This window comes from Ornithodoros turicata, chromosome 9 (assembly GCF_037126465.1).
Source record: "Ornithodoros turicata isolate Travis chromosome 9, ASM3712646v1, whole genome shotgun sequence".
Lineage (NCBI taxonomy): Eukaryota > Metazoa > Arthropoda > Arachnida > Ixodida > Argasidae > Ornithodoros > Ornithodoros turicata.
The window spans coordinates 18,694,568-18,722,442 of record NC_088209.1 but is presented as its reverse complement, the minus strand read 5'-3'; the positions used below and the strand labels follow the sequence as shown (position 1 = coordinate 18,722,442).

General features: G+C 46.2%; 1 protein-coding gene across 1 annotated transcript; it reads right to left on the bottom strand.

Annotated features, from left to right (window-relative positions):
* Positions 1–513: 513 nt before the first annotated feature.
* Positions 514–24,198, bottom strand: LOC135368278 (Golgi-associated plant pathogenesis-related protein 1-like). Its single transcript, XM_064601452.1, has 6 exons — positions 23,981–24,198; positions 2,916–2,977; positions 2,572–2,787; positions 2,112–2,321; positions 1,904–2,033; positions 514–1,083 (listed from the first exon to the last, which is right to left on the bottom strand). The coding sequence occupies exons 1-6, from the start codon at positions 24,018–24,020 to the stop codon at positions 851–853; spliced, it is 891 nt and encodes a 296-aa protein (XP_064457522.1). The 5' UTR covers positions 24,021–24,198; the 3' UTR covers positions 514–850.
* Between the last annotated feature and the right edge of the window lie 3,677 nt (positions 24,199–27,875).

The following is a 27,875-nucleotide window of genomic DNA, read 5'->3' as shown; positions in this document are numbered from 1 at the left end:
CAGTTCCCCCAGCAACCATCCAAATCAAACCAGCATTGCAGCCGTTCGCAGATGTCCGTGTAATACCTCTGTAACACTCCTTCGAAATATAGCAGCCCAAAAGCCTGGACAAGGTTGGCAGCTGTCCGTGTCTGTAGCTTTTTCGTAACCAGACTTGTCTCGTCTTTGGGGCTGCTATATTTCGCAGGCATTTCTTCGATGACCATTACCACCAATGGATGGATGGATACTGCGGCTTTTCCCTTCGGAACGGGCGGTAGCTCGAGCCACCTAGCCTAGAAATGTAAAAAATAAAATAGCCATGTACGCTGGGCCACCTAGCGTGTAACAGGTGAACATCTCAGGCTGCATTAGATCCTATGCATTAAATGCTAGGTGACGCCACACGACAGGCATATTACGGCTTCATTTGCCACCGGCTGTGTGGTACATGCCATTGTAGAAAAAGTGCAGGTTCGTGCCGCGATCATGGCGTGTTCCTCAGATACACAAGTGCAAGGCTGACATACAAAATGAATAAATAACTTCCTTTAATTTTCTTCTTGGTCTGCGTAATACTGCACAATAAGGAAAATAATGTGTTGACCCCTTGCTGCGGAATGTAGCAGTTGCCCGCAACACGTACAAACTGATCGCTAAAGACCATATATACATTCTGGAATATTAACCTCTCGCCATCACTACGGAATGCTCGCCCAGAGACATGCCAGTATTGTTCATAATTGGGCGAGTAATCTTGCGCAAGCAAACTTGCTAAAATTATGATGCCAAGAAAAATATATCAAGAAAAAGTTATAAAATGCTGCGCGTAAACCTGGATAACTTTGCCTATGAGGCAATTGAGCTTGTATCACTTTCGCGGGGGTGGAACGTTTTCGGCGAAGTGTCCAACGACGTTCCCGGCTGGACTGTAGTTGGAAACGACGAGAATCTTTCCCGTGGCGCTGCGAGCTCGAGCGGTGCCCACTTCTGTGCTGCCCTTCCACATGACCTGAGTGAAATGACCAGATGCGAGGGTGCGTGGTTCTACGCCGAAGGTATGGTCTTTGATCTCGCTGTACCAAGAGTCAACGGCGTCCCCTCCTAGAATACAAAATGAGCTTGTTAGTGCCTACTCTCTGTTCGTTGTTGTCTCCCTCTTAAAGGGTATACCCGTAAACGGACGGGAAACGGACCGGGACCCAAGGAGAATGACATCACATATGAATGACTCATCGCATATGAATGAATTGCGTGCCACCGTTACAATTTTACGTCTTGTGCGGACCAAATAGGTGTGAGGGTATAAATAGGACGATTCGGAGTAAACAGCTTCTTCCAGGATGTCCATTATTTCAACATTTTTCGTATTCTGTATTTTGCACTTTCCGTCTTTTAGGATTACTAAAGATTGATTTTGCTGGTAAGATTCGACGAAGTTTCTTCTACTTCGCCTCTTTTTCTTTACCGTGCTCGACTTTGTAACACATGACGGAGTTTCTCAGACATGACTAAGTGTCACAGAAAGCCGTGTGCTCTACAATCTCAGAAAGCAAAAGGATTGTCCGGTATCGTCCGTCCGCGTCTATACATCCTCCTGCGTTAGCGCTAAGTGTTATGCCGTGAAGGTCATCCAGTGTATTCTGATCTCACAGAGTTGGAACTGCCCATTTCTTTGCCATGCCTGTGCCATTGTAGAGAAAAAGGGGATGCTATGACAAGACGCCTAAGAACATTTTTTGCTTGCTTTTCCTGCGGAGTTGAGTACCCCTGGAGCGTCTTGGAGTACCTTCTTACACAACAGTATATGCATCTGCATTTGTTTTCATTAGTCTTTTAAAACGCACCTGTCCAGGAGGTACCCGTTGAAACTCCCATGCGATATTCTATCAAGTCTTTCATTTCCAGGTTCAAAGACGATTACCTGCGACTTCCTTGTTGGGATCCGACGACCAGGACATGTAGATATTCTCTCCGTATGAATTGTTGGGCCGGTGCTCAAATCTATCGCGCTTCGCCAAGGTATCGGCCCAGTCTTGAGCAACTTTAGTCAGCTGTTATAGGAAAAATTGTGCGAGGAGGCATGTGTGAGACCTACGTACCGCCCGTCTGCATTTTTTGAAGTGAAGTACCTGATCACTATGCTTGAGAGGAGGCACGCCATGGTTAGCCCTGTGGAAGTTATGTCGTTTGAGGCATTCCTCTCTAAACTGCTTGTCGGTGGCCTTTACTTGACCTCCAATGATTTGAGGCGGCTGTGGTGTTGGTGCTTTCGTCATGCCACCCTGCGATCCCAGTGTGGTCCTCAGGAGACTGGTGCTGCTAGTTCTCCCTTTGTTACTCTGTGCAGTCACACAGCATACACTTTATGAAGTGTGTGGACACTGCGACACATCGCGATGAAGCCATAGCATGGTACTTTATCCTAGCATGACTGGGAAGCCAACAATAAGGCACCAGAATAGTAGTTCCGTTCTTTACTTCAGTGTATGGTACCAGTGTCCAAAGGCGGGGTAAACTACGCAGGATTCGGTTTAAGAAAAAAACATCCCTATGTACAAAAGCGATATGAATATTTCTCCAAGATCTCACCCCTGAGTCTGGTAGAAGCTTCGGGTCCCCTTCCACTGTGACTTCCTCAATGACCTTCTCAGACCCATCAGGCTGCCGGACGATTGTGCGTTTGACAATCTTTCGGACTGTGGTGACACCACCCTTGTCGTCCAGTTGCACGTCCTTAAACTCAGACAGCTGACCCGTCGACGAAACCATCCGTCTCGTCGTTGTCGTTGTGGTCACCTTACCAGACTGCGCGAGAGAGAGGAAAGATGACCACGAGACACGAGCCAGAAATACGAAACAACAACGAACTCGTGACACCTGTATACAGTGAGTTGAGGTGCTAATATACTAATAATAATGTAAGAACGACTCACCGAGTCCGTCACCGTGGACACTGTCTTAGTTTCACCATTGACGTTCCCGGGCATAGTGCCTTCTGCAAAGAGAATCGTGTGTAAGACTTCGCGTATTTATTAACGCATGGTATTTACTCATGGTAGTTTCCTGTATAAGGTTTATGGACACTCGTATTCGTACTCCGTGGAGACCATGTCCGGATATACAGCGTGTTTGTTCAGCTGGAGCCCAATAGCGGCAAGTGTGTAAAGAGCGTTGGCATTATCATTTTATAACAACAGGTTTATTACGGGATGACGGCTGGGTAGTTTCATCGCCGGGGACGATGCTCTACCCCAATGCTGGTGGTGATGCGGTGAATGAATAAGGATCGAAGTCCTGTGGTGCCCAGAAAGGTAAAGAGAGCCACAGGGCAGAGCATTGGTGTGCTGGATGTGGACAGGGACCAAACAATTTTGTGAGAGAGAGAGGGGGGGGGCGTGAGTCTAGCTCGTTGATTGATGCGGGGAGTACGGTTCGGGAAGGTTGCTAGTGTGGACAATGGAGAAGAATGTGCTCTAGATCTTTAACAGCACCGCAATGGCTGCAGTGGGGATAGGCAAGGTGTCTCAAGCGGTAGCGCCACTGTACTGTGAAGGCTACGTCGATGCGCATTCGATGAACTAATGCGGCATCCTGACGAGAGATATGTGCAGACATGCGGAAAGCGAGCGCTGGATCAACTTTGCTCAGCATGGCGGGAGGTAGAATGTCAGAGTCCGTTGGCGGGTAGCCAGAGGAGCCACATCGTGCTCATTACATTTGGACAACAAGCGAATCCTCGAATTCCTTTTGTGCGTGGCTGGACAATGTTGTGTATGGTTATCAAGGTGCGGGTTATGAATTCTATTCTCTTAAAAAAAGGGTGTACAGTAACTTTTTTTGCGGAGTACACTCTTGCAACATATATGAGTCCCTTTGGAGTGTACAATTACTCTCCAGTAGGGAGTTCAAGGGACTCCTTTTTGAGACTAATTGTACTCTCCAAAAGGGAGTGATGTATGTGGCAAGGAGGAGTACGTGATAAAGGCGGAGGAGGCACAAGGAGTGATATATGTAGAGTTAGAGCACACACTTTTTTTAAGAGTGTATGCAGAAACGTTACACGAAACGCGGAAAACGAGATGTCAACAGTGAGGCGCATGACATGTTAAAACAAGTTGTAACATTGAGAAACAAGTAATAAAGTGAAAACTAAGATAAACAACTACGAAATTGGGCAGCCAGCTAAGAGCTATTTTGACGTTGAACTGCGTTTTAATTTAAATACCGCGCTTTCTGATTTTGTGGCAGTATTAATGTATTGATTCTACTGACAGCAACAGGTGGCCTCCCTATAGTGCATTATGCCTCCATGAAATACGTGGAATGGCATGTATACTCAATTGCGGAAACGCAACATGAGCAACCAACAGACAACCAGGTAATCAACTACAACAACAAAACAAAGCAAGCCGACGAAAGCCCGAATAAACATATACCCCCCCACCGAAAACATGTACGCTGTCGATAACTTGGTCTTTTGGCAATCTTCATGTACTAATAAAGTGCATTCAGAAAATACAAAACCACTATCAATGGCGGTTCCCATGTCTCCTGAACAAGCTTAGTCTGCGTCATTACGCGTCACACGCGTTATTAAAGGTACATGTGAGCGTTTAACCACGAATAAATACATGACTCCTTTTGGCTGGTACCTATAAGACAAAGAGAAACACTGACATGACAATGGAAATCTAAACCAGCGGCGGCAGATTGTCCCTGTCCCCGAATCCTTCCTGCTGTTCTCTCTCAATCTGACTACGTCTGCACAGCCGCAGTTGCTTCGCGGCGCTAACACGTAATTAGAAAAAAAAAAACGAAAATATTCTAAGAGGCCATACCGTTTTATATTGATGATGTGATCTGCAGAAGTTCCACAGCTCAACTCAGGTATAGCGCTACTGCCAGAGTCGCTTTTTAACCTGACAGTAAAGGCTCTAGGTCCGGCAACGCCTATCGAAGGATTCCTAGATTGCCCCTACATTACCGTAGACCCTTATCTGTCCCTTCTCCAATATCTCCGGGTGCGCAGCACACACCATGTTTGTTGTGTTGCACGCAGTGGAGTAAACAGACGCTCAGAGAATCTGATAGGCATGAAGACGTAGTCTTTGCGCACCTACACTGTTCAGGTAGATGGTGGTGGTGGTGGTGGTGGTGATGGTGAAAGGGCTTGCCGTTGTTCAGGTAGAGCTTTACCGCAAACCACTTTCATAACCAATCATCATTCGGAGCGATGCCGTTCTGTTTCCCGAGTGGTTGAAAATGGAGGACGTGCGCCTTTTTGAGACACTGAAGCACACACTCTTAAAAACGAGCTTCACCGCATAGCACGCTCCCAGCCAACCATCATCTCGAATGATATCGTTGTCTGCCCTGATTTGTTGAAAACGGGGGGCGTACGCCTTTTTTGTGACACTTATGCTGTTCATAATTGTCACAAAAAAGGCGTACGCCCGCCGTTTTCAACAAATCAGAGGCGAGAACGATATCGTTCGAGATTATGGTTGGCAAGGAGCGTGCTATGCGGTGAAGTTCATTTTTAAGAGTGCACTCTTACAAATGAACTTCAACGCATAGCACGCTCCTAGCCAACCATCATCACGAATGGTATCGTTATCTACCCTGATTTGTTGAAAACGTGAGGCGTTCGCCTTTTTTGTGGCACTTATGCTGGTCATAATAAGCACAGAAAAGGCGTACGCCTCCTGTTTTCAATAAATCAGGGCAGATAACGATATCATTCGAGATGATGGTTGGCTAAGAGCGTGCTATGCGGTGAAGTTCATTTTTAAGAGTGTAGCGTTGCAGAAAGGCCAGACGCTACTAGGTTCGATTCACGCGCATGCAACCACAAACTTCTTTCTCACTTTTCATTTGTTTTGTTTTTTCGTTTATTTATTTTTACCTGCATTAGTATCGTATCTCTGTTACAAATAAAGCTTTAATAAGTTAGTTATACGGTCATGCGAGCATTACGTCGTATACAGTTCGTTCTTTGTAACTATGAAACTTGAAACATCCATCCACTGTTGATAATCCATAGTTCCAGGTAAGGTTTTTCGTCTTACTCGTATTTTAGCGCTTTTACTTGGAATTAATGTATGAAATTGTACTGACATTAAAAGATGAAACATGATGTCCTTGTACAGCCTCCCCCTCCCGGTGTTTCGAGTAACTTGTGGATTATGTCTTGAAGATGACCGCAGAGGACGTTATCCCCAGCAGTCCAATTAAGAATAATAAGGCTAATTGCATGTATGCACTCTTCTCATCCAACACACACAAAAACAGCAACCAACAACAACAACAAAATCGTGCAATCTCTTGCATACTCTAAGAAAAACGGGCGTGAAAAGGTGGAAACTTCTATAGTTGTCACCTAGGTCCGCATAGCGTCTGATAAAGGATGTAAGAGGGTGGTAAAATCAATTATCATATATCCAAATTACTACAAAAAGGCGTACGCTCCCTTAGCTCACCGGTAACCCTATCATTCGTGGCAGAGAGTGAGGTAGCATACACCCTTTTTTTTAAAAAAAGGTGTACTTTAACTCCTTTCCTTGCCACATATATCACTCCCTTTTTGGAGAGTACGTTTACTCTCAAAAAGGAGTCTCCTCAGCCCCTTCAGACCCTTTAATTCCCTACTGGAGAGTAATATTACGCTCTGAAGAGTCTGAAGGGAGTGAGGGAACTCTTTTTTTTTTTAGAGTAAACGTATTCTCCAAGAAGGGAGTGATATATGTGGCAAGGAAAGGAGTTAGAGTACACCCTTTTTTTAAAAGTGTGCAGGTAGAACTTTGCAACCTTTTAGGCACAACATATGCGATAACTATTACTTCCTAAAAGGTGCAACTACTCCGCCCCTTTTTTCTAAGAGTGCTAGGCAGGATTCTATTCTTGGTGGAACGAGAAATCCAGTTCTACCCCCGTCTCTAACGACGTCACATTCTTATCTCGGAGTTACACTTGTCGCCAATGTAAGTGTGAAGTGTGTGTTTGTGCAGTACTTGCGCGATATAAGCGCAAGCGTGCCACTGCAAGAATCCTGCGCAATCCTAAGCCATATAAAACCCTCGTATATTGAAGTGTGTTGCACGATAGGTATGCTTGACAACTTTCGATAGGATGCACATATCGGGAAACAGCGTAGAACGCTGACGAAGCTGAATTGTTTCAGGTGTTGCAGCTTACGTGTACACAATAGCGCGATAGGCGATGAAGCTCCGCATTCACGTCGTTAGATAAAGTTGTTGTTGTGTTGTCAGTGTCTCGTCTTTGTCCTACACTCCAGAAAGAGAACTTCACCGCATAGCACGCTCCTAGCCAACCAGAACTCGAATCACATCGTTCGCAACCCCGATTTGCTGGAAACCGGAGGCGTACGCCATTTTTGTGACACAATGAACTGCATAACCGTCACAAAAGAGGTGTACGCCTCCCGTTTTCAACGAATTAGGAGACAGAACGTTGTCATTCGGGATGATAGTTGGCTAGGAACGGGCTATGCGGTGAAGTTCGGTATTAAGAGTGCAGGATACATAACGGTATCATTATGTACACTCTTAAAAATGAACATCACCACATAGCACGCTCTTAGCCAACCACCATCCTGAATGACAACGTTCTCGCCCCTGATTTGTTGAAAACGGGAGGCAGGGCCTATTTTGTACCATTATGCCGTACATCTAAAAACTGAACTTCACCACATAGCACGCTCTTTGCCAACCGTTACCACGAATGATAGGGTTATCGCTTCTGATTCGAAGAGAGAAGGGGGCGTACGCCTTTTTGTGTCAATTTGGATATTTGGCGATGAGTCGTCCCCACAATATGATAATTAACACAAAAAGGCGTACACCTTCCCCTCTCCTCGAATCAGAAGCAGTGACCCAATCATTCGTGGCAATGGTTGGCGCAGAGCGTGCTATGAGGTGAAGGTCTGTATTTAGTGTGTAGTGTTACAAAATAGGGTCCGCCTCCCATTTTCATCAAATCAGGGGCGAGAACGTTGTCATTCGGGATGATGCTAGGAGCGTGCTATGTGGTGAAATTCACTTTGAAGTGTGTACAATGGTTGGCCTTCAGTGTGCTGTGTAGTGAAACTCTCTCCAACTCCAGAAACCATCCAGGTATTACTCGTTAACTTTAGCGTAATTCTGTCTATAGAGAATCGTTCTAAGTCGTTCTATGTGTGCTCACATGGCTTACTATGTGTACGGCCATAATAGACTTCAAGGGCACCTAAAGTGTAAAAATGTATCCTTGCAGAATGAAAGCCGCCGTTGCCTTAACAGTCAAATGATTTGCAAATTATGGAGCTGTTGTCTGTAACCTACACTCTTAAAAATGGACTGCACCGCATAGCACGCTCCTAGCCAACCATCATCTCGAATGATATCGTTATCTGCCCTGATTTGTTGAAAACGGGAGGCGTACGCCTATTCTGTGACAATTATGAACAGCATAAGTGTCACAAAAAAGGCGTACGCCTCCCGTTTTCAACAAATCAGCACAGATAACGATATCATTCGAGATTATGGATGGCTAGGAGCGTGCCATGCGGTGAAGTTCATTTTTAAGAGTGTACATACAAGCCTGCCACACGGGCACGAAAAATGGCATTAAGTAGGTAAGTAGTTTAGTCTTAATACGCGCTATACGGAGATATTTAATGGCATTCTTATGAGATCGCCACAACGCATTCGCCCATGAAACAAACAAACAACTTTATTTTGACCTTGGACCTTGGAGAGTGGGGAGTTTCATCGCCACGGGCGCCCATGAAATACGGACCCTCGCTCCCATTGTCAGAGCATAAGGGCAATTTTATACTTCCCTGAAGCCTATCTCTACGGCGCATCGTGCAATTATTTTATAAATTATAGGAAAACAAGCATATTTTTGGCAAAATGCCTGGCGTTGTTAACGATTGTTTCTCTCGCTTTTTTTCGTATTTGCTTTTGGTATAGACTGCCACCTGACAGACATGACGACGACAACAGTTTTCCGACGTAGTACAGACCATCGAGTACGCGTCATCGAGTGTAATGTCATCCCATTCTGCGTGCGGCAGAGCCTTGATTTCGTTCAGTTTGGACGATATAATGTTGGCCGTCCACAAGTGTGTGACTGTCCGTAGTGCACACTCTTAAAAATGAACTTCACCGCGTAGCACGCGCTTAGCCAACCATCATCTCGAATGATATCGTTATCTGCGCTGATTTGTTGAAAACCGGAGGAGTACGCCTTTTTTGTGAAACTTATGCTGTTCATAATTGTCACAGAAAAGGCGCACGCCTCCTCCTGTTTTCAACAAATCAGGGCAGATAACGACATCATTCGAGATGATGGTTGGCTAAGAGCGTGCTCTGCGGTGAAGTTGTCGGCACAGTTCCCCTACAAGTCGGCCCAGGACGCACATTTCCCCAGGGCGTCAGTCGTGACGTTGCCCACATACGTGAGGCCGACAACGGCAAGCCCTTTCACCATCACCACCACCACCATCATTTTTAAGAGTGCAACCGCGTACAGAGTGCACCGCGGTCCTGTTTGTGTCACCGTAGCAGAATCGCCTTTTGTAAACATACTGCGTTGTTGGTAGTGAAAACAACTGGTATCGTAAAACAAAACCGCTTACTATCTTGTCAATGTCTTCAGCCGTTTGTAGACGACAGTGTCACAGGGGATCTCGGTGGCCGCGAGAGAGACGCAAGGAATCTTTGAGACCCCACTGTATTTAAAAAAAGAAAAAAAATAACACGCGTACCCAACACCCAAAGCGCGGTTTAGGATGCGCAGCAGTGACGACGCTATCTCTTTGGGCTCCAACACCCGCTTGGGTCCCCTATTCTACAATCCTAAATAGCAGAACACGGAAAGGGCGCATATTCCACAAACCAAAAGTAAAATTGAGTCCCGCGCCGGAAAATAATCGAGGAGCCTTTCCCCGGATCGAAGGAGCCACTGACCTGATGAGCGTCCTGCAGTTCCGTTGCTAAGGCAACATCGAAAGAGACACAACGGGTTGTGAGCAAGATGCTGTGCGGATGAAGGGTGGTGCTCTGAAGTGAAAGCACCCACTAAGCGAGTCTGTCGAGGACAAATCCACGGAACGCTACGCGTGACGAGTTCCTCACGACGTGCATCACGGTTGCGTGACTTCCACCTGATTGGAGAATAATAGCGCGGACAGCGCAAGGTCGAGGCCGTTTCCACCCTCTCCGCTGGTCATGATTGATGGAAACAGGATATGTCATATGTGTCATCGTGTTTACAATTAGGTCGTTTTAGAAGCTTGAGCTTTTAGAACCAGTATTATAGCCCTTTAGTTGTCCAGCTTTTCATTAAATTACCGCGAGCATGGGAGTAGATTACCGCTCTGTGGCAATGAAATTCTCCAGTCAAAATAAAGTTGTGCGTAGTCGTATTCGACCCAGAAGAATATCCCGTGATGCATTTTTTTAAGAGAGAACCTTACCACAAAATATGATCCTACACTCTTAAAAATGAACTTCACCGCATAGCACGCTCCTAGCCAACCACCATCTCGAATGATATCGTTATCTGCCCTGATTTGTTGAAAACGAGAGGCATACGCCTTTTTTGTGACACTTATGCTCTTCATAATTGTCACAGAAAAGGCGTACGCCTCCCGTTTTCAACAAATCAGGGCAGACAACGATATCATTCGAGACGATGCTTGGCTAGGGACGTGCTATGCGGTGAAGTTCATTTTTAAGAGTGTATAGGAGACCGTTCATTCTGAATGATAATGTTCCTTCTCCTGTTATTTCTTTAATGGGTGGATCCGCCTTTTTGGGACACCTTCCGTTTTGCATGACGCGTCCAAAGGTGATGTACCTCTTAGGGCAGATGGTGGTGGTGGCGGTGGTGCTGAAAGGGCACGCCGCGTTTAGGACATAACTTCAGCACATGCCAGGCTCCTAGCCAACGAGTCATCCCGAATAACAACGTTCTCGCCCTAGATTTGTTGAAAACGGGAGGCGGGGCCCATTTTGTCCATTATGCACTCCACAGAATAGGCTCCGCCTCCCGTTTTCAACAAATCAGGGGCGAGAAACATTGTCATTCGGGATGATGGTTGGCTTACACTCTAAAAACTGAACGTCACCGCATAGCACGCTCTGCGCCAACCATTGCCACGAATGATAAGGTTATCGCTTCTGATTCGAGGAGAGAGAGAGGCGTACGCCTTTTTGTGCCAATTTGGATATATGATAATTGACACAAACAGGCGTACACCTCTCTCTCTCTCTCCTCGAATCAGAAGCGATAACCCAATCATTCGTGGCAATGGTTGGCGTAGAGCGTGCTATGCGGTGAAGTTCAGTTTTTAGAGTGTAGGAGCCTGTCATGTGGTGAAGTTCATTTCTAAGAGTCCCTCGCTCCACCTTGGGCACGCTGCACTCTAAAAACTGAACTTCACCGCAGAGCACGCTCTGCGCCAACCATTGCCATGAATGATAGCGTTATCGCTTCTGATTCGAAGAAAGAGGGAGGTGTATGCCTTTTTGTGGCAATTTTCATATAATCCAAATTGCCACAAAAAGGCGTGCGCCCCCCCCCCCTCTCTCTCTCTTCGAATCAGAAGCGATAACGCTATCAATCGTGGCAATGGTTTGGATGTATCTATTCTTGTAAATACTTCATAAATACTCCTACACTCTTAAAAATGAACTTCACCTCATAGCACGCTCCTAGCCAACCATCATCTCGAATGATATCGTTATCTGGCCTGATTTGTTCAAAACGGGAGGCGTACGCCTTTTCTGTGACAATTATGACCAGCATAAGTGTCACAAAAAAGGCATACGCCTTCCGGCCGTTTCCATCAAATCAGGGCAGATAACGATATCATTCGAGATGATGGTTGGCTTAGAGCGTGCTATGCGGTGAAGTTCATTTTTAAGCCCTATCACCACCACCACCACCACCGTCATTTTTAAGCGTGTGGATACATAATATACTGACTCATGTCTTAAAGTTGCCGTGCATTTGACCTTTCGGGAAGATGGGCGAGTTTGGGGCGCAGTGTTTGACCTATAGCATGCATGCGACAAATCGTTTTAGACGGCGAGTTTTTCGCTGTTGTTGCGGACGGTGGTCGGGGCTGATTACCTTGTTGTACGAAGCATCTTTATCCAATTTAATACGAGCCTTTGTTCACCGGCACCTGTGCAGATGCTGTTCTCCTTTGCGAATCTGCTTGTAGCGCCGAACAGAAGACGCCTAAAAGATGCAGTCTTCGAGAAATGAGAATCCAACACATAAATGCTTCTGTTCCTTGCTGATTTGTTGTTATGATCATCGTTATTTCTGTAATTCGATATGACATGGTATTGTCACAAAAAAAGGCGTACTCCTCCCGTTTTCAACAAATCAGTGCAGATAACGATATCATTCGAGACGATGGATGGTTGGCTAGGAGCGTGCTATACGGTGAAGTTCATTCTTAAGAGTGTAGTATATAGTTACAGGATTTAAATACTGTATTTATATTTTGTATTTAAATACTCATATTGAAAACGTATTTATGAAGAGTATTTAAATACCTTTCAACAAAGTATTTTGTATTTATTTTTAAATACTCAAAAAGTGTATTTATGCCCATCCCTGCCAACCTACCTTGGGTACCTACATACTATGTAGGTACCCAGGGTACGTATAAGCTGTGTAACCACGGGATACGTGGATTCTACCGGCTATCAACTACGTCCTTTCCTAAACCTCGCATTCTCTGTTGACATACGAAGCTTGTTTCATGCATAGAAGACGCCTGCTCAGAAGAGCGTTGCTGATGCTTGTAATGCGCGTTCCTCCGTTACGCCCCGTAGCAAATACGTCATCACGCGAACCAACACACCTCAGCGACAGCAGAGAAACACTACCCGTTACACAAGATCGCGTTAGCGTATCGGCTCTACCGTAGCAAACATAACGCTCGAGTCGTTTATGCGTCTTCACTGTGCATATACCATGTGGTAGCGGATTCGTATTCACAAGTCCCTACAAGCACATGAGAGAGCATGCAATCTACGCATCTTGTGAGAGTACATCTAAAGGCTGTTTCACCTAACGTGATAAAAAATCGTATAAAAAAATACCTGTCGGTACCTTATTTTCTGAGCATTTTATCAAATTCAATTCGCGAGAAATTGAATTTTCCCAATTGAACTCCGAAATTTGCGAAGTCAACCTCACCTTTTTGTGCCTATCTCTTATGGTTTCAATGATAAGCCAGTCCGCCTTTTTATTTTGCGCGGTAACGGCTAGCGACGAAAGCAGATAGCGGTACTGCCTTGATCTTGTTCGAGACTATAGACGGATGGATGAAGAATGAAGACATAAGGCTTTCTTACCTAACGTACAATAGGGTAAATCCGACGTGCCCTTTCTGTTTTGTCACAAAAACGTGAGGTTGACTTGGTAAATTTCGGAGATCAATCGGCAAAGTTCAATTTCTCGCGAATTAAATTTGATCGAAGTGCTCAGAAGTCATGGCAAAATCTCCCCCGAGATAAGTAGCGTTGTCCCCATAACATTCAGAAAAGCAGATTTTTCATCCGATTTTTTAGGTGAAATACCTGAAACACTCTGTATATTTATCCTTCGCTAAATCTGCTTTTCTTTATTTTTGTTTATGTGTCTCCCGTTCATGACCAAGCTGTTTTCCAAGGACACTACTACTACTACTACTATTATTTATTATACCACAGAGGCGCCTTTAGGCCTAAGATGTGAACATACACATCTCATCTCTTCCTCTCATCTCCTCTACACAACAACTGTTAACAATGGGTGTATATACTGTATACACAGTCAGTGAGGTTTAATTAATGTGAAAAAAATAGAAATGGTTATTACATACACCAAAAAATCACGTATGACAACAGTCAAGTTTTCTTTGACAGATTATGGACTTATAAGCCTGTAAATTTCGCTTAGCGAAATGCTTGCACAGCATACTGCTCTTGTTCTGAATACAATTACGTTGTTGGCAAATCTTCAGTTTGAATGTCCCAATTCCTTTTCTTGACCTTGCCTGGCATTGCTTTTCTACGTATATGTACGCTTCCACCAGGGGATTTGCGGTTTGGTTTCAGAACCGTCTTAACGTGGTAGAGTTTTGTTTCAACGGTGCATGGTGAGCTGTCCTCTTCCCCATACCGCGTGCTTACGAACTCTAAAACCTCACTACGGAGGTTCTATAGCTATTATTATGGCTAGGTCAAGTAGCTTTAGTGGCTTTAGTGGCCGCCAAGCGAAAATTTCAGGCATTCAAATCCTCCTCCTGAAATCGTACCTTCGTATGCACTTGGGAGAGGGAAAAACAGCGTACATGAATAGTAGCGCCCTCTGTGTATAGGGTGAAGACAGCTGCGACGTCTGCTACGAATTTCTGCCATTTTGACTCCCACGCACAGCTTGAAATGCGCTCGCAAAAGTGTAGCTATAGGCTTAGCCACACACTGCATTTTGGCGTTGAGGCAGAGGAGGTTTGAAAATGGCGGGTGAAATCGGAACACCGCATCCATGCATGGTGAAGGTGGGCGTCAAAATGGTGGCTTTGCGGCGTCCGCTTCTGCAAAGGGTGACTCCACCCTACATAGATGGAGCTACTATTCAGACACCCTAGATGCTTACCTATGCTCCTCCTCCTCAGTGTAGAGTTCCCATAGCACTCCTCCCGAAATATTTTTTTGTGGTTACCTTACTGGCCTACGTACCCAGAGAGTTACGCGGTTCCGTCTTAAACGCTTGTGGTGGTCGCTCACCTGTTATCATCTCCGCACTCCAATCAGTTAAGAGGGCCCCATCAGAGCCACATGTGCTGTAAACCAGCTGCACGTAAACTTAAGCAACATTTGATGGCGTTTACATTCTCGAGGGGAAACGATTTGTAACTGTCACGTGACTCAGTCGTGACGGGAAACGTTCTCCTATCAAAGACGTACAAGGGCAGCTTAATAAGCCGGAAGCGGTCGTGAAAGGAGAGTAGGGGAGACCGGGGACAGTTGTCACAGTTTTTACTTCCGATTTTGCTGTGACGAAAGTACGTTCGTCTTGCTGATGAAACCAACGCTGAATTTTGAGTGCGATCTTTTGCCTATACACAACGCACATATTAAACTAAAGCTGGCTTCAAAAATAGTATATATATATAAAAAATCGCAAATCAGAGGAGATCGCAAAGTGTGACAATACGGCAAAGTAGCGGGGCAGGTTGTCCTACACTCTTAAAAATGAACTTGACCACATAGCACGCTCCTAGCCAACCATCACCCCGAATGACAAAGTTCTCGCCCTAGATTTGTTGAAAACGGGAGGAGGAGCCTATTTTGTGCCATTATGCACGGCACAAAATAGGCTCCTCCTCCCGTTTTCAACAAATCAGGGGCGAGAACGTTGTCATTCGGGATGGTGGTTGGCTAGGAGCGTGCTATGTGGTGAAGTTCATTTTTAAGAGTGTACCTGCTGGGGCTGGACCTCACTTCCATTTTCTCGTCATCTTTAGTGTGGAGGTGTACCGAGTGGAATACCCATTGGAAGAGCATACGGAAAACAAACTAACCGAGCGGAAAGTAACCTATTATCTAGAGCCTTACACTTTCGCAATGTACACGTCTGTCCTTGCTGTGCAGGATTCATGGGTGCACTGCAAGCTAGCCATTACTGGCTGTAGACCGGCATTGTAAATGTAAAGGGTGGCACTAAATTATTACACGATCTCTAAGATGTACCAAAAACCTAGTAAAATACTTTCTCGCGGATAGTTTGCGCTGTCGGTCGCTCTACCTAGAGTCATAAGCTACGCTTATTTAAAAATTTTATTAAAATCATTTAAAATTATTTGAACTTATTTCAAATTTATATAAGCTACGCTTATTTAGTGACTCTAGCTCTACCAGTTGAAGCACGTGACAAGTTACCCCACCAGATATGGGACAACTGACCGCTATACCCCACAGTGACTTTTACCTCAACAGTGCACTAAGCTGTGGAACGTGTTCCATTGAAAATCCGTGAAAAGATTTCCGGAAGCTGAATGAACATTACAAACACGTGATTCTTTAGAGTTTTAGAGTGTGTCGTGCAAAATTTGAAAATTGCAATAACAAAAAACTAAAAATCTTGTCTTGTGATGCGCGCAGTTTGTCATACTTTCCATGACAATGAAAGTTTCTTCAGTTAGTGGTTGCTCGTGCCGCTAACAAACAGCGGGAAAATGGCCCAGCTGCTCTTGCGACAACTGACCCGTGTGGCAGCTACAGAGTGACAGCTGTGTACATGCGCGGAAACAGACAAAGCTGTATAACACGGATGGTCGCTACCATGCGTATCTTGCAGCCTTGTATTGCACACACAAACTTACAGGGCCACGTTAGTACAAGTTGCCTGGACGCGTAACCTTTCTCGAGGAACGTTAAAGAGCCACTGAAGTGCAAAAATTTCACCTCGAAGAATGAAAGATTCCGTTACCTTGAAAGCAGCACAACAAGAACCGGATTCATCAGCCACGTCGTTAGTGCTCTATATGATCGATTGAAAAAAACGCAGCTTTCGCCTTTTCCTCTCCTTTTCAACAAGCGCGACAATGCGGAGAGGCCTCCAATTAGTTCCATCAACCGACTCTCCCGCGATGAGTGGACAAATCGTTACAGGAATCCCGCTTGGCATTGTGTGCCTGCTTAAGAAGGAGACCGAAAGGGAAAGTGCAAATTGCGGTTTCTTTCGCTCATATATCACGAACATCGCATCTAATGAATTCCGTTACTCTTGCGTTGGTTTCAAGGTAACGGCACCTTTTATTCTGAGAGGAGAAATTTTGCACTTTACATACTGAAAACAGAACAGCACGCTCTTGGCCAATCAACATCCCGAACGACATCGTTTTGTCGTTGTCAGATTCGTTAAAAACTGGAGGCGTGCGCCGTTTTGACAATTAAAATCACTGTGCATAGGTGTCACAAAAAATCATGCGCCTCCAGTTTTTAACCAATCAGGGGGCGAAACGATGTCATTCGGAATGTTGGTTGGCCTTCACCGTGTCATGTGGTGAAGTTCCATTTTAACAGTATAGTGTCTTTTGTGACGTGTGCAGAGATTTCGTCGCACGTTAAAAACTCCTGAAGCGGGCAAAACTAGCCAACAAAACGAATGCTGTGTCGTCGCTCATGATCGTTGTTGTCTCCTGACGTAAAGCCAAGAATTATCACGTGCGAATTATTCATTTCGTAATAACTATATGCTGACTTTAGAAGCTGTGCACTCTTGATGTCGCACATAGTACGCATTACCCTATCTCCTTCTTCTTCTTTTTTTAATGGGGTGCGCTCCAAACTTTACGCGACGGAACATGAAAGCCGCTTTGATACTGGGCGGGATCTAAACGTTCGCCATTCGCTCGGGAGCTCGCGGCTGATGGCGGAAAAGCAGTTCCTTGCTTACTACGGAATATGGAAGTGCTGAAAGTCCGGATTGTTCACCGTTATCTGTGACGTTGTTTGGTGTCTCATGCGCAAACACCTGACCATTTCTGCCTAACACCGTGTTGAGAATAAGAGTGCAATGGCTTTCTGGCAGAGAGTCAAGCACATACCGATGCCCGTCATAACCGATAAGGATTTCCCCTGGCTACAGCATAATGTATTCCTGTATCTGATAATACCATTCATCCAGCGATTACTTGCAGGGATAAATAGATTTTTAAAAAATCACGACCGACCATTTGAGCTATACACAGTATACCATTTGTATATATCAGTACACTGACGGCTTTAAAAAATACGGTCACGTACTTCATGTATGAGTGCTAAACCGCATGTTCGTTGTGCTCGGCTTCATGGGGCTATTCTGCGGGCGTATTTTCATTCGTCCCTGTGTTTCATTCGGCAAGACCCAGCTCACGGCTATCACTACATTGGTCAGGCCTTTATTTTTCTTCATTTATCACAGGTTCGGCGCGGTTGGGCCCAAACGACGAAGTGTTTCCCACCCGTACGAGTTTACGCCGAGAGACAGCCATGATTATGAGCAACGCCATAGTGGGTCGGTCTGTGGATTAATTTTGCCCACATGATGTATCTTTAACGGGTCCTGAAATCTCAACGCACTTCTCACCGTACTTAACGTCCTCCGTACAGGAGACGGCGTATCTACACTCTTAAAAATGAACTTAGCAATCCACAGACCGACCGCTGTGGCGTCGCTCATGATCTCAGTTGTCTCGCGACGTAAAGCCCCGATTATTATTATTAAAAATGAACTTCACCGCATAGCACGCTCCTAGCCAACCATCATCTCGAATGATATCGTTATCCGCCTTGATTTGTTGAAAACGGGAGGTGTACGCTTTTTTGTGACACTTATGCTGTTAATAATTGTCATAAAAAATCGTACGCCTCCAGTTTTCAACAAATCACAGCAGATAACGATATCATTCAAGATCAGGGTTGCGGAGTTACCACTCCGGAGTTGGAAATGATTCCGGAATGATTCCAGATTTCTCACAGCTCGGAATGGAATTGAAATGGAATGGCGGAAACTGTCCTAGGAATGAAATGGGAATGGAAGTAGGCAGTTTTTCGCAGGAATGGAATTGGAATGGAATGGTCTGGGCGCCCCGGTGGCTGCTGGGCTATAGCCAGTTCAGTTACCGGTCCCTTTTCTGTTATTGATGGAATTAGCGGAATGGAATACGTTTGCCAAGCCCATTCCAGGAGTGGGAATTGGCCACACCTTTTCATTCCAAGGAATTGAAAGGAATGGAATTATCACAAATCTCCATTCCTCGGAATGGAACTGGAATGGAATTGGTCGCCCCACTCCGCAACCCTGTTCGAGATTATGGTTGGCTAGGAGCGTGCTATGCGGTGAAGTTCATTTTTAAGAGTGTAGGCAACCCCTTGCTGGCTTGCTGGCCGGGATTGAACCCGCAACCTTTGAAACAATATAGGTGGACATGCTATACCAACTGATCCGCAGAGGCCAATGGTACGTGATGAACTGTTGGGAAAGTATCGACGTATGGGAATAAGTCAGTCTAAAATAGCCAGATTTTCCGCCCCCAAGATACCTCCAAGTGCATATGGTGTAAATAACACGTAGGCGCCTTTCGCGTGTGTTTTCCATAGTGTGTGCCTTCCTGTGGAGCTACCTAGTAAAATAACAACGAGAGTCAGGGGAAATATTTACGCTTATGGAAGACATTGTTTCTCTTGGTACAGCTCGCATCGGCGTTAACTTGAACGCCATTCCGCACTCTTAGAACGAAACTTCACCACATAGCACGCTGAAGGCCAACCACTGCACAGACTGATATATTTATCACTCCTGATTTGTGGAAAGCAGGGGGCGTACGCCTTTTGATGCCAAATAACGCAGCTGCATATGTGTGACAAAAAGGCGTACGCCTCCCGTTTTCAACAAATCTGGAGAGAGAACGATGTCATTCGGGATGATGGTTGGCCAGGAGCGTGCCATGAGGTGAAGTTTATTTTGAAGAGTTCGGCCTACGGACCCTGGTGGTGTGCAGTTGAAATAACGGTGGGAATGACCCTCGTTGTGAAGGCGTTATTTTCTGCTAGGCGCTGAAAGAGTGTCTCTCTTCGAACTGGCTGGCGCTGTGTTCAACTTAACCTTGACGCGAGCCGTACGTCATAGTGGCTCAGTAATGTAGTCTAGTTTGAACAAGCCCATTTATTACGGTATTTTATACGATATACATAGAGGACCAGAGCGCTTTTGGCACTTACAAAATTTGCCTTGTCGCCACTGCGGATCAGCTGCGCTTTGAGTCCTTGGTACACGCGTTATTTTTTTTTTTAAAGCAGCGTGGGCACCCAAACTTGCCGCAATGTGAACTGTCGTCGCTCTCGTGCAGAGCGAGAAGTCTCGAGAGTGTCATAGCCAGGTAGAAGTAGTAAAAGAAGTAAGCAGCGTGTAGTCACTTCAACAGTACTGTTCAGCACGATACCTCGTGTTCGTCAACATGATGAATTTCGTACACAAAATGATGATTGCGTGTACGTTTTGAAAGCGCTGAAGACATGACGTGATTCCGTTTTGGGTACGTCGTGCGCCCTAATCAGTTGACACGTTAACGTTGGGTCCCGTATTCTAAAATTTCCTATTGAAGAGTTTATAAAAAGAGGCTCAATTTTAGTTTGCCCAATAAAGGGATCGTACGACAAACGCAAACAAAGCTAACGTGACGACAGCGAACTACGTCGGACATCTATTTGTGGGGGAGCGTGGAGGTAGAGGAAGAAGGGGAAGAGGTAGAAGAAGTGGTCTACGTCCTGAATAGGTGGAATAGTCCCCCCCTCTGTTAGAGAGTGTAGATAATAAACCAAAGTAGGCGTTACATTTATAATATAGGGCTTCCCCACTGCATCGCAAAACACAAGCCTTGCGCTTGCACGGTACCGCGAAGCAGTAGTCACAGTATTCGCTGGTTCTGGGTCAAAATCGCGAGTCAAAAACCGCGACAGGAAAAACCGCGAGTCAAAAACCGCGAGATCCAAAAATCGCGATAGACAAAAATCGCGATAGGAAGCATTAGCGACACACAAATATCGCGACACCAAAAACCGCGAGTAGGGGAAAACAGCGGCAGGCAAAAAACGCGACAGCCGAAGACCGCGACTAAAAACGCGACAGCTAAAAACCTTACTCACTCTCCTTTAGAAGGGAGGATGAAAAGGGGGCCATGAGGATATGAAAAGTAGGCTAACTTCCATTCCGGGAATAAAAGCCTTAAAGGAGTACAGAGGGCCATCCTAAAAATTTCAGATTAAGACTTTGATGAAAGTGTGTGTGTCAATTTACCTGGTAGCACGAAAGGTTTTGATGTATACAGTTTGTTTCCCAGAAAAAAAAAAGAAAAAGAAAAACTCACATAAGCATGATGTTACAGGGTCCATACGTGTTCTGGTTCGGTGGTCAGTGGGGGTCAGCGCCCTTTGCCGCCGTAAACCAGTTTTGCTAGTCCCCCAGGAGAATTGGGGACAGAAGGAGCGGCCGAATCATGACCGATCCAGAAGCAATGCTTTTTCAGAGCCCCGAAGAGCTCTACCAGCTCCGGTGGCGCAGCGGTAACGCGCGCTTGGAGACTGGGAGGTCCGCGGTTCGAATCCGCGGGCCGGCTGTGCCGTCTGGGGTTTTTCCTGGGTTTCCCTCAGATGTGTAATAGGCGTATGCCGGCACAGTTTCCCCTGAAGTCGGCCCAGGCCTCTCGGGTTCCTCCCAACGACACTCCTCCTCCCCCGAACAGCAGAGTAGCAGACGACAGCTAAGGTATCAGCGCGAGGTCATGGGCAAATCACAGGCTGGTATACTGCTCTCCACCATCGTTGCGCACACCGGTCCCTTTTTGCGGCGTACTTTAAATTCAATTTCTGCGATAATTATGATACTGTGGCGTGAATTACTTCTCATGGCGCATCTTACTGACCTAATTAATAGTTTTATAGGAAGAAAGCAGGGTATTAAAAATGACTCCAGTGCTACTTTACACTGCACCTTTCGATGTGCTCAATCTGTATACTTCACACTTGTGCGTAACGCGTTACTTGTAATCAATTACATTTTTTAGTAATTTTTCGAGTAATCGATTACTCAGTAATTGGTTATATTTCCGGCAGAGTGAACGTGATAGCTGACGCGGGCAGGGAATGAGTGTATATGCCATTCTCTAGCTCTTCCATGTCCGTGTTTGTACGAGTAATTTCGGCGTCCGGCGGAGACCAACATATTTCAAGTCTTGTCAAATGTCTGAAACACTGCCAGTCAGCACCGGCGTGCTCAAAAAGTATCCTCTTCAATTCTATGCAGGTTTGCTCGCGGGTTTTGGCCATCGCGGTTTCTGCCTATCGCGGTTTTGCCTGTCGCTTTCTTTGGACGTCGCCTTTTTTGCTTGTCGCTGTTTTTGACCCTCGCGGTTTTTACCTGTCGCGGTTTTTGCTAATCGCGGTTTTTGAAAATCGCGGTTGTTGACTCGCGATTTTGTCTGTCGCGGTTTTTGACTCGCGATTTTTGGCGGTCACCCTCTCGCAACATCTCGTCATTCACGTGCCGCGCGAGGATGACGAAAGTGCACTTTGTGTCAAGTCTGGGTGCACATGGTACGTCTTAAAACCGTACCGTGCGTTAAAAAAAAAGAAGAAAAAACAAACTCCAGAGCACTGAGGCGACCCTATATTCTTAAGCTCTCTAGGGGCACTAAAGGGCGAAAAAAGTTCTCACGGAGGGAACGCTGCCGTTACCTCTGCAGAGAGTACAAAAGGAACCGATATATTCCGTTGCTTCCTGATCTATGCGCAAACCAAACCGCAATTTACGCTTTGTCTCTTATTCTCCTTCTCAAAAAGCCGGACAAGGCGGGGCACCGTTCTATTGGTCTCCTCAAACGATCTGTCCAATCATCGGGCGGGAGATCGTTTGAGTCGACCAATAGGACGCCGCTCCGCATCGTTGCCCTTCTTTAGAGGGAGAGAGTGAGGAAGGGTGCAAACTGCGGTTTCGTTCGCCCATAAATTCCGACCGGGCGCAAATGAACTCTTCATTCCTTTTGCGTTAGTATCAAGGTAACGGCATCTCTTATTCCCTCTCGGAAGAAATTTTTACAACGTAGTGCCTCTGTTTTGTGCGTAATTGCTGACTTCGTTTGGGGTTTATACAAGTGCCAGTCCAGCATCTCGTATCACACTTCATGGATGTATTACTATAGATTTTGCGCCCCGTGCATGCTACAAGATCCATATCGGTATTGTTGCAGGAACTTAGTCAGCGCTATAGTTCTCACATGTTGATTGCGCGTGACCGTCGAGGCAGAAGTAACTTGACGCCTTCCTATTTCCTTGACCGTGCCGTCTTCAGTCTGTACACGGCGCGTGATTATTACATGGCTGACGGACGCATGTGCATCGATACTTCACTTCTTGCTCGCCTTAATTGCGTTGAAACTTTCATCACGCTCATTTACTCGACTTCCCGCTCCCATCACATATTCATCTAAACGAAAAAGAGGCCTGTTCTCTTCAGTAAATATAGAAATGGGGCAGCAGATCAAACCATTTGGGTGTCACCCAACTACATACGTATATCTCTCACACCACGCATTTTCTTACATTTAGTTTGAACTACGTTTGAAGCATGTTACTTTATGAAGAAACCAAAGATTCTTTTAGTCAATCCGAAACATGAACCTTCTATTGCTTTGATTGCTCCAATTTCCTATATCCTACGTGTAGGTACCTGTAGCAGTTTCCTCTTAGCACCCGTACGTGTATTGTCAGCTCGTACCTATCCCTACATGTGAATTATTCCTCGTGAGTGTGCAACGTTGCCTCGGGTTACCAACTTTACCGCGTCGTCAATTTTTTTTACCCATAGTATGTTTTGTTACCATTGATAGCGGCTTTACTGCAGAGTAATCAGTCATATTGATATAGGGGTCATGCTAAAGCAACACTCGACAACACAGACATTATTTCTTCAAGCATATTAAAGGTACTTCGTCAACAGGATCTCATTTCCAATGTTTTACAATTTTATGATCGTACCGAGTTACTTTCATTCTATGCATTGCCCGAAGATATGGAAAGTGACAGAGAGCATCATAGTCTAGTAGCATACCGGAACCACCTGCAGCAAGTCTGACTCAGAAACATGACTGCTGACCGGATGGACACTATCAACGGTTAACTAAAACTGCCTAATGACAAGTCCGTTATCTTACGCGGACTTGTCGCTTGGTATTGCACCCTGATCCTTTCCCCTGGTTCCAAATATCGATCGCATAGAGACAAGGGGAGACAGTATTCGTCAGCGATCTCGGTCGTCAGCTAAAACTATAACCCGTATCCACACCTCCTTCTCCGGAAATACACAACGGCATTTCAGTACTACTATCAAACAGAACCGCGTGGGAAGAGGGATTCGAAGATCTGATTGATTATTTCTGCATACTTACGGGCGTCATCCTTGGGCGCTTTCCCACAGCACTGTCCCATATCTGGACGATTTCTTCCCGTTCACCACAGGCGATACGGAGGGCCACCCTTTGGGTCCGTGGGTTATACACACGCACGCACTGCGATATCCAAACAAGCAGCTTCAGTGCTTCCTGCAGAGTTCGCGACGCAAGCTTCCGCCGTTCTCTTCGAAACTCCCAGCCAGACCTATAGTACACGTGTCCGATAGGAGCGCACACTCAGCGCCGTGCCTTTCGGAGAAAATTTCCTTTGTGCTCTAGGTTATTATCAGCCGCTTGCGCATCACTCGGAGCTTCGAAAGCTCCACTGCACGATCGAGAGCGCCTTTTTTTTTTTTTTTTCCCTGACTGCGTGTACTCGATGTAAGAACCTATATTCGTTTGTTCAATAAAGATTTCCATATGCGGCCTGAATGAAAAACCGAGCTTTTCTGCTCAGCATGAACGGCACGACATTTCGGTCTTTGTCGTTGTACCAACATTCCTCCCCCGTGATTTTTTTTTTCTTCTGCCCCATGTATAGAATGGCCATAGTCCACAAGGGAGACTGACCAGGGCTATACAATTGGTGTTCTAGACAATATGAGTATGATATGACAACGATAATCTAAACGAATAACTAGATGGTGGAGGTGCTGAAGGCTCGACAATACTCAAGCGATCATGGTGCAGAGGGTGATGATGGTGAGGGTGGGCTAGAAGCGGCGTGAGAGGGTAAGGAAAGACGAAGGATCCGCTGCCACGGAACTATTTTAACTCTGATTACGAAAGGTTCCAAACGAAAGGCGGCTTTGCGAACACGAGCGTAAAGGCCACAGCGCAAGTAGGAAGTGTTCAACTGTCTCGTCCTTGCCACAGTTCGGGAACGCAGGGGATGCAGTCGGTAACGTGTTGGTTTGCTGAGCTGAAGTTCGCGGGTTCGATCCCGGCCGACGACGGCAGCAATGGGGGAGGTAAACATTGCTTCCAGCACCGTGTGTCGGAGATTTCCGGCGCACGTCAAAAGGACCCCAGGTGGTCGAAATTATTCGCAGTCCTACCTTGCTCCACGTGCACCATGTCGCCATACTAAACGGATACAAACCTTACGTGGAACATCACGACACCTTTATTAGCGACGGGCTCGGTGAAGGTAAAAGTTGAGGGCAGGGCGAGGCAACGCGCGCGCGTCAGGGAGACTACTGAGTGCCGAGAAAAGCAGAAAGCCGGCTGTCACGAGAAAGACGTGTGGCCATATGTAGGACGCAAGATAGGACTAAAGGAGAGCCGTAAAAACTGTTTATATCTGGCGATCCTCCCTTTCTCCTGGTACAGAATGTCCTTGACGGCAGCAGTCATTTATTGTCGATGTCGATTTGCAATTCCACCATTGCTGCCGGACCACACACACGCACATTGGATGATGATGAGGTGGGCGATTCACCGCGGCTGAGGCGGTACACTGCCCTGTTGGGGATAAGACAGAGACAGCCGGAGGGATCAACAGTAGTACATTACTCTGGGCTGTCTGGCCCCGAACTAAGTATAAAAGAACAACGGCTCGCAGGCTGAAGGTTTGGCGCGAGAATGCAACCGGTTGTCGGAGACCACTTCATCGTCGTCTGCTACAGCCCTATAGGGCTGTTGCAGTGTAGTTTGCACAGCGCCATTTTGGGCCCAAACGGCCGCGGATCCCAACAGTAAGGAGTTCCATCAGCGGGTTTTGCATGGTGTGTCAAACGGTATGGTGCCAAGGAAGCTACAAAACCTGTAGGAAATCAACAGAAAAAGCGGTGCTTCTTGAAAAGCGCGAACAACTCGAAACCGTGTACTTCAAAGTGCCGCGTCGTCTGCTAAACTGGGGAGTGTTGCATAATTTGGGGCGCTGATGTTGCTGCTCACTCGCGCCACCTGGCCCAGAACAACAGGCCCATTGCTCATTGGGAACGGATGAGGGGATGATGAGCACTTTCAGAGATCCGTCACCAGACCGGTGGAGCGCAAGTACTCCGCAAGAAGACGGAGGCCTTGCATCTGGTGGGCAGCGTTCGACCACGGTTCGAGGATCTTCGCGAGGTTGAACAGCCGCTTGTCAATACGTTGCATAGAAACTTCCATCAGTACACTCTCGTGGCGATATTGCCCACAAGCCAGGATGACGGATAATTGGCAACCTCTCAGGGCGGAAACCTCAGTCATAGCATATGGGAACCAGATCAACGAAGGCGACTTCTGAGAGAGGCTTTAGCAATCCGCAATGGTGTTGCCTCTGTGGCTATTTATCCGGCTTACCGACGCCTTTTGTAACCCTTGCTCTCGGTTGACCTTTGTTCCAAGTTTGTGACCAGCTTGCTACTTTTACTTTCCCTCTTTCCCCCACGTTGTGTGACTATATGTATATGGTTGTCTTGTGAATAGTAAACTTCGCTGGTTTGCGTCGTATGTTGTGGTTGTGTGTCGTCCGTCTGTGCGCCCAAACTCAGGCTTTTACCTTATGAAGTCCAATACGCGGGTTCCGATTACTTATTCGATAATATGCGCATCAGGTTATCTCGACACTGGAAAAGCCTTCTTGTGCACATCTATATATTCGCGAATCAGAGCGTCAGCGTCAAGTTCGAGTAACCCTAGCTTTTTGAAACAAGTGCTTTCCAACGACTTGTCTTTCGGTTTGTTTGGTTTGAGACAAGATAACTCTCCAAGGCAAGCGCCCCCCCCCCCCCTCCCCCCGGAAGATCTGTTATCGCTATATAGAGAGAGTGGGTTTATAGGCACTGAGAGGTTGTGGACTCACCAACCATGCGAACCGTATCGTTTTATCTTCCGATTAGAAAGAAGGTTGACACATAGAAAGGTGTGCGCCCTCTTCCTCAGCTTATCGGGAGGTAGAGCGATATCATCCGCGATGGGATGATTGGCCTGCGTACCTTGCGGTCGCGAGAGCGCCTTCTCCTTATGCTTAAAAATCCGCTCTCTAGACTTAGCACCTCAGTGATAAACAACTGTTTTCATGCAGCTGAATACTCGATAAATCCGGTAAATGTGTCGGAGCTAAATGGGAGAAATAAAGCAGACGCTGTTATTGTTGATGGAAGAACGGGAGGCAAAGGATGATGGTCGTTGCTCAATTCGGCCTTACGTTTGCTTGGCACTATCCTTGAGCTCGATGTAAGGTGGGGATGAGACATCAAGTTAACATGGAGCTCTCTCCATGTTAACTTGATGTCTCATCCCCACCTTACATCGAGCTCAAGGATAATGCCAAGCAAACGTAAGGCCGAAGTGAGCAACCAACGCGTAGTACTATATCAATGAATAAACTACCAAGAAAAGAATGCGTTTGTGGACCTAGTACCATCCTGTACCAAAATGCATTTGGATTTTGAGGTACACGGCCGTTGCAGCATTCACTTGTGGAGGTTCACCTCCTCAGGAATGGAATCTCGCTACTGATACCACGCCTGCGGGTTCGTTTGTCGAATTTCCCCAGGACGGTTCCAGTCAGACCTCGACACCGCACCCAATAGCGTCCCAGTTCCGCCAACCGTCCAAATCAAATGAGCATTGCAGCCGTTCGTAGATGTCCGTGCAATACCTCGGTCACACTCCTTCGAAATATAGCCGCCCGAAAGACTGGACAAGACTTCCAGCTGTCCGTGTCAGTAGTTTGTTCGTAACCAGTCCTCTCTAGTCTTTGGGGTTGCTATATTTCGGAGGCATGGATTCACCTTGTCGTGGATTTACAGGCTTTGACCTCGCAATCCAGAACTGTTACTTTGTGTATACATTGTTTATTGTGCATAAATAAAATCTGAAATCTGATTCACCAACGACACCGCCTTGTCCCGTTAGCGACTGTCACACTGACGGTCTTCAATGACCATTGCCACCAACA

Excerpts from the sequence above, each read along its gene's own strand:
- LOC135368278 (XM_064601452.1), bottom strand. The coding sequence starts at position 24,020 with ATGGGACAGTGCTGTGGGAAAGCGCCCAAGGATGACGCCC. Across the intron at positions 2,322-2,571 it reads AGCTTCTACCAGACTCAGGG|AGTAACAAAGGGAGAACTAG; the intron begins GTGAGATCTTGG and ends GTGACTGCACAG. Across the intron at positions 2,034-2,111 it reads CTCTCAAGCATAGTGATCAG|CTGACTAAAGTTGCTCAAGA; the intron begins GTACTTCACTTC and ends TTCCTATAACAG.